Raw genomic sequence first — 7,733 nt, forward strand, 5'->3', positions numbered from 1 at the left:
ACCAAAAGCTTTCTTTATAACCCTATCTACTTGTGATGCCACTTTTAGGGAATTATGTATCTGTACTCCCAGATCCCTCTGTTCTACTGCACTCCTCAGTGTCCTACCATTTACCTTGTATGTTCTACCTTGGTTCGGCCTTCTGAAGTGCAATACCTCACACTTGTCCATATTAAACTCCATCTGCCATTTTTCTGCCCATTCCTCCAACTGGTCCAAATCCCTCTGCAAGCTTTGAAAACCTTCCTCACTGTCCACTACACCTCCAATCTTTGTATCATCAGCAAATTTGCTGATCCAATTTGCCACATTATCATCCAAATCCTTGATATAGATGACAAATAACAATGGACCCAGCACTGATCCCTGTGGCACACCACTAGTCACAGGCCTCCACTCGGAGTAGCAATCCTCCACTACCACTCTCTGGCTTCTTCCATTGAGCCAATGTCTAATCCAATTTACTACCGCTCCATGTATACCTAGCGACTGCATCTTCCTAACTAACCTCCCATGCGGGACCTTGTCAAAGGCCTTACTGAAGTCCATGTATACAACCTCCACTTTCCTGGTAACTTCCTCGAAAAACTCTAATAGATTGGTTAAACATGACCTACCATGCACAAAGCCATGATGACTGTTTCTAATAAGTCCCTGTCTATCCAAATACTTGTAGATCCTATCTCTTAGTATTCCTTACAATAATTTACCTACTACCGATGTCAAACTTACTGGCCTATAATTTCCCGGCTTACTTTTTGAGCCTTTTTTAAACAACGGAACTACATGACCTATCCTCCAATCTTCCAGCACCTGACCCGTGGATATCGACATTTTAAATATTTCTGCCAGGACCCCTGCAATTTCAACACTAGTCTCCCTCAGGGTCTGAGGGAATACCCTGTCAGGTCCTGGGGATTTATCTACTCTGATTTGCCTCAAGGCAGCAAGCACCACCTCCTCTTTAATCTGTATGTTCCATGACCTCCCTACTTGTTTGCCTTGTTTCCATAGACTCCATTCCAGTTTTCTTAGTAGATGCAAAAAACTGATTTAATATCTCTCCCATTTCTTTTGGTTCCATACATAGCCGACCACTCTGATCTTCAAGAGGACCAATTTTATCCCTTACTATCCTTTTGCTCTTAACATACCTTTAGAAGCTCTTAGGATTATCCTTCACCCTGACTGCCAAAGCAACCTCATGTCTTCTTTTAGCCATCCTGATTTCTTTCTTAAGTATTTTCTTACTCTTTTTATACTCTTCAAGCATCTTATTTCCTCCCTGTTGCCTGTACATATCCCTCAAGAACCAAGGTTCCTTATTCTTATTCATTTTGCCTTTAACCCTGACAGGAACATACAAACTCTGCACTCTCAAAATTTCTCCTTTGAAGGCCTCCCACTTCCCAATCACATCCTTGCCAGAGAACAACCTGTCCCAATCTACGCTTTTTAGATCCTTTCTCATTTCTTCAAATTTGGCCTTTTTCCAGTTTAGAACTTCAACCCGAGGACCAGATCTATCTTTATCCATGATCAAGTTGAAACTAATGACGTTATGATCACTGGAACCAAAGTGTTCCCCTACACACACTTCTGTCACCTGTCCTAACTCATTTCCTAATAGGAGATCTAATATTGCATCCTCCCTAGTTGGTACATCTATATATTGATTTAGAAAACTGAACACATTTCACAAACTCTAACCCATCTAGACCTAAGAGGGAAAAAATTACAAAATAGAGCTGGATAAAACGGTCCTGATGAAAAGTCTCAATACAGATTGTCAGCTGTTTATTTCCCTCCATAGATGCTGCCTGGCTTGCTGAGTTCCTCCAGCATTTTGTGTGTGTTGCTCAGTGTTAAATGAAATTATTCCTATGCACATACTTTAAGATGAAAATCAATTTTAAGGTCTTTAATCAAAACAATATTTAACTGGACACTTGTGTCATAAACAGAACAATCCACCATGTACTGAATATTTACTGTTATTCCACACCTATTTATTTCTTTTATAAAATGTACAAAATCAATATCTTGATAGTCTTCAAGAATTCTTCAGCTGCAAATTAGGTTGTTAATGTCTTAAACATAGTGCTGTTTAAATAATGAAAGAGTTAACCATTCTTTACCTTTGATTTGTATTAACTATTATTGTACAATTTCCATTAAACAGAAAATTCTGGCTGGTCATGCTGACAAAATAATAACTATTGAGCAACAGTCACAACAATTTTGCAGAAGATTAGATCAAGAAAGAAATAATGAAGTAGCAGCATTGAAGGAAGTCATTCATGTATTGAAGGAAAAAGTGGAATGTGCTGAAAATAACATTGCATCATTGGGTCTGTACTCTACTCACAATCTGATTATTTCCTTAAATAATATAACTTGTTCATCTTTTATTTAATGTTCATGTACATTTTGTGTGAATTTGTTAAGATTTTTGTCAATTTACAAGCCAAATGTAAACTGCCTAAAATCTGCCCAAAATGATGTTAGGGTTGGGAATTAAACTTATTTAGTATTGGTACATTCAGTAAAACCATAAATGTATTAGAAACATATTTAATACAACATGTCAGTTCAATGGTTAACTCCGAATAGCACAAAATACATTCTTTGAGAGAAAATGCTAATTGTGCAGGCATCTTTCTTTATAATATTTATGATTTAGAACCAGTTCAGCGGGATATGAATTCTTTTTAACATTAAGATCTCACAATAATAGATGCTGAAGAATTTCCTAGTGTAACAATGTGTACTTAAAGTGGGTATCAAATGTAGCAAATTTAGTGGATTCAATTAATACATAGGTCAGAAAGTTTTATGGTGATGTGAATTCTGACACTGCGCAGTATAGATCTTGAGGGGCCTCAGATTCTTGATTCACTGACTGTTGAACTGCACACTCTTTCACTTTACCCAACAAAAAATTGTCAGACTGAATCAATAAATCTTGAAGATTTTAATTGTTTCAACATCAACAGTTTTTAGGGGAGAAAAGTCCTTGTATCTTCTGTGCAAAAAAGATTCTTCAATCTAATTTTCTTCCAAAATGTCCAGCTCCTATTTTTAGGATTGTGCTGTGTAGTTCTGGATTTCCCCACCCGAGGAAGGGACTTGATTTAGAAGGAACTGAAATTCATCATGGCCCTAGGGATGACAGACAGCTTATTAGTTTGATTATATATAAATGTTTATGTATGACATGTCCATTTCAAGACTGTACTTACCCAGAAGAAACACATCAAAATTTATTAATATGAACTCATTATTGTATTAATGTTATAAAGGATTGAAACTGTACAGCTAATCCTATCAATGTTATTTGCTTTGAACACTCTCACTCTCTAGCATCTGGTGACTCAGTTGCCCAATCCAACTTCCCCTGTCTCTCACTTTGGCCAGCTCTATAATGCAACACTACCAAGTGTTTGCAATTTTGTATGCGTCAGAGGAACTGAATTGGTCGATCGCGTCACCCAGTTTGTTCTGCTTTTGAAGTTGGAAATGCAGTGGAAGTAATTCTCAAAAACATGGTTCATAATATCTGAAGTAATATTGTTATATTTAACAATATTTTGATAACCATGAGTCATGAACTAATTACATTGTGTATATTATTTCTACTTTAGTGTCTTTTGAGCCATGCCTGAAGCAACATGAATCATTGTTAAGTGCTCATAAGAAGCTACTGGAAGAGACAAATGAAAGATTTCGAGTTTTAGAAGCAACTGGCTATAATGGCAAACTGATTTGGAAGATCTCCAACTACAGAAGGAGAAAGCAGGAAGCAGCAGAGGGAATGGCTGTTTCTCTTTTCAGCCAGCCCTTTTACACAAGCCGCTGTGGATACAGACTGTGTGCTCGGGCATATTTAAATGGAGATGGAGCAGGCAAAGGAACTCATTTATCATTGTTTTTTGTTGTTATGAAAGGTGAGTTTGACTCTCTGTTAACGTGGCCATTTAAACAGAAGGTGACTCTCACACTGCTTGACCAGAGCCCGAAAAAACATCACATAGTGGACCTCTTTAAGGCCGACGCCAACAGCACCAGCTTTAAAAGACCCGTTTCAGAAATGAATATAGCATCTGGATGTCCTCGATTTGTGTCTCATGCAGTACTTGAAGGTGGGAAAACAGGAACATTTATAAAAGATGACACATTATTCATCAAGGTCAGTGTGGATTTAACCGATCTTGAAGATCAATAGAAGAACTTCTGAAATACTTTTTCAAAAAGCAAATGGAGTCATATTGAAAATCTATTCTTCAACATTGAGCATTATGTTACTATATTTTATTAAATATTCAGGTGCCATAAAACTAATATAATTTGTAATTATTGTGAATATTTTTATTTTTCTATTAAATGCAGATCTCTTATGTATATGAAGATTTTGTATGAATGCTGATTATTTGCATTGTTCATCTGGTGTGATTATTGTTAAATCTAATCAGACAAATACCACTTAAGACACACAGACATAGAAATTCAATATTGATAGTCGCACATTGTGGCCATAAAAGTCATGGAGGATAAACAAAATGGGTGTCCAAATACTGAATGGCCTTACTTCAACCTGGTGGCTGCTTGGAACCATCGTAGGCCTGACTTCTATTATGGCACAAGCATTCTATAGATGTTCCAGATTCATTGTGGAATTTGCCTGCAGAACAATGGGGCCCAATGCTTGGTTTATCATTATCATTACTTGGTTTACAAGCAGGTTAACCAGCAGATCATCAAGGTTCCACTGGAGGCTATAATGTAGTTTACTATTTATAACACCTAGTGGCCTACACTCAGTTACCCACATCTGCTGATCTTCTCTGCTCAACTCTCACCCAAGGTGTTTGAAGATTATTATCAATTGGACAAGCAACTCAAATTCCACCTGGTTACGGTGCCAAGTTTGATCAACTATTACAATCTGGTCCAATGCTATTTTGGGTCTTTTTGCATAGTGCCTCTTCCTGTGTAAACCACATGCAATTTGACATAGATTCTGATACTAATAAATCTGTATACCATAAATTTTAAAAATTACCTATGTTAAGAAAACACAGCCATATTAACTTAGAGATGTTTCATTTATGTCAATCGAAATATACAAGGAATTAAAAAATATCTATTTTTGAAGTTCTGTTCCAACATTAGTTAGTATGTGTAGTGTAAGGGAAAAAGACAAGTGATGCAATTGAAATACAAATAGTTTTGGTTATGAATGACAGCACCTTTTGGAAATAGCTGGTAGTTATTGAAATCTATAAAGTCCAGGTAACTTCTTACATGGTATTTAAATAGTCTGCATTGTTTAAATCTTAGTGAAAGTCAGACTTTGACAGATCTAAATTGGAATACAATTCCTGAGAATAGACTTATCATAAAATAAGAACTTCACATATTTTAAAAAAAATCTATTGTCAGGACTTTGCACATTTAACAAATATGTAAATTTTTTGTAAACATGGCAGCATTGTCTCTTTATAGATGCTACCTGACAGGCTGAGTATTTCCAGCAATTTTCATTCTTAGTTCAAATTTCCAGCTTATGCATTTTTTTGGCTTTTCTATTGTAAACATCTAAGCAGCTGGTGGTGTAGCAGCATTTGCATTGGACTTCGAGGTGAGTGGTCCCAGGTTCGAATCTGGCCAGCCCCTTGAATGCTTTTCACCTGTACTGTGTAGAGTGTTGAGCTAGCAACTCAGCCTCATGATAAAAACAGACAAAAATGCTAAAGAAACTGCAAGGTCACCATCTGATGTGCCACAAGGTATGGAAAGGACCAACACTGTAAACACGTTCAATAAATTTCTCAGTTAAAGACAAAACCATCAGTGTTGTTGGAGGTTACCTTGCTGTGTTGAAGACAAGAAGAACCTTATGGAGATGTGGACAACAATTCCTAAGCAAAGAGGTTTAAGGAAAAAGTTTTGATTCTCTCTCCTTGGGACACTAACTCCAAGTGAATTAGCATTGTTAATAAAAATAAAAACATTCTTAAGAGTGGACTAAAATATTGGCAGTCCCTGCATCTAAAGGGAAAAAGAAGACTTTAAAATATAACATGCATTTGTTCGAAAAGTTAAAAGGGTCTAGTGCAGGGCAACAAAAGCATTGGCCTTTTACCTCTTCTCACTTGCCTATTCCTGGGTCCCCCACCCCCTTCCCTTTCTCCTATGGTCCACTCTCCACTCCTATTAGATTCCTTCCTCACAAGCCCTTTAACTTTCCCACCCACCTGCCTTCATCTATCACTTTCCAGCTAGCCTCCATCCCTTCCCCTCCCTTCCTTTTTACTCTTGCATCTTCCCCCTTCCTTCTCAGTCCTAAAAAAGGGCCTGGTCCGGAAATGTTGACTGTAGATGCTGCCTGACCTGCTGAGTCCCTTCAGCATTTTGTGTGTGTTGCTTTGGATTTCTAGCATCTCCAGACTTTCTTGTGATTATGAAAAGCATTGGTATATTATCATAAGAATTTGGTCACCACAATCATACTTCATTTCTCAAATGTGATCTCAAGTAAATTGGTGGTTGCAGAGCCAAAGACCAAATCTTGTAATGATATTCCAATACTCAGGTATGTAGCTTATAAAGTCTGCCCATATCCAATTCTCTCCTGATATGTCGCTGCAAACAGCTACAATTCTCTCCTGCAATCTCACTATTTTGCCAGCGGTAGTCTAAATGTTCTGTCTTCATGAATTCTAGTTCCTGCACATGTGATCAAGAGAAATAGAAGTGATTTGTGATGTTTCCAGGCAACGCATTTGAAAATATTAGGTGTTATGCATTGGGCCTAAACTCCTTCATAGGACTTGTCTCTGCTGTGGAACATTATGATGATTGAACATCAAGTATATTCATTAGTGAGTAATTCAATTATATTCCATTACTCTTGTGAATTCCAGTCTGGGGGGGGGGGGCGGAGGGGACAGAAAACAAAAGGAAGCAACAACAGCTGCAGTTGGAGAGAACCTAAATAGAAGTGGATATGTTCAGAGAAATCTCATCTATCAACAGTATTCAAGGCAAGGACATACCGATGTAGTTGTTAATGGAGCAGTGCAATTGTTGGTCTCATTTTCCTAAGGGCACTGGGTCAAGGATCATATCAGCTCCTGCAGCAAAAGACCAGTAGCAATACTTCACAAATGACACATTCAAGGTCACTGTGGTCTTCGGCCTTTGTCACCTGTCTCCTTCCTTAAGCCCAAGCGATAACCAATAAAGTCAGACAGTCTGCAGTCTGCCTTTACATCTAGTTGCAGCTGGTGTCTTGGGCACAGCAAACATTGCCATCGCATTCCTCGCAGAGAACCAGCCTAAGAATTGCATACATACCCGGAACGTCACCTGCTGTCCTCTGGCAATTATAGCCGTCCAGGAGCTGCTATATAACCTAAAATATCCCGCGATCACTATCCCACAGGGTGTCTGACGACAAGCATTTAAAGGATCATCCATCTATCATTATTTGATTGGGGTCCAATGACTGTCATTTAACAGGAGGATCACAACTGCAATTCTGGATGCACTGGCGGGCATTTAGACGCAAAATAGATTCCTTTGAACAGCAGCCTTCTTCCTAAACACAAATCAAAACAAAAATAACCTGTTGACATAAGCCTTTCTCCGTGCTGGATTCCCAGTTTGGAAACTTCCATCAGGAAAGAGTTAAAATTCCTCGCTACCGTACGCTCGGTGGGAGCTGGGCG

General features: G+C 38.1%; 1 protein-coding gene and 1 long non-coding RNA gene across 5 annotated transcripts in view; one reads left to right on the forward strand and one right to left on the reverse strand.

Moving 5' to 3' along the window:
- Positions 1 to 4,401, forward strand: part of LOC140730413 (TNF receptor-associated factor 5-like) — a 42,329-nt gene extending 37,928 nt beyond the window's left edge. For all 4 annotated transcript variants that reach the window (XM_073050768.1, XM_073050769.1, XM_073050765.1 and 1 more), the window contains 2 exons: positions 2,183 to 2,351; positions 3,645 to 4,401. In XM_073050768.1, the coding sequence (XP_072906869.1) occupies positions 2,183 to 2,351; positions 3,645 to 4,225 (750 nt within the window). In that variant the 3' untranslated portion in view covers positions 4,226 to 4,401. The remainder of the gene's footprint in view (positions 1 to 2,182; positions 2,352 to 3,644) is intronic.
- LOC140730416 (uncharacterized) lies at positions 2,960 to 7,300 on the reverse strand. Its single transcript, XR_012099594.1, has 2 exons — positions 7,059 to 7,300; positions 2,960 to 3,162 (listed from the first exon to the last, which is right to left on the reverse strand). It is a non-coding gene; the product is annotated as an uncharacterized lncRNA (long non-coding RNA).
- Between the last annotated feature and the right edge of the window lie 433 nt (positions 7,301 to 7,733).

This window comes from Hemitrygon akajei, chromosome 7, assembly GCF_048418815.1.
Source record: "Hemitrygon akajei chromosome 7, sHemAka1.3, whole genome shotgun sequence".
NCBI classification, from domain to species: Eukaryota; Metazoa; Chordata; class Chondrichthyes; order Myliobatiformes; family Dasyatidae; genus Hemitrygon; species Hemitrygon akajei.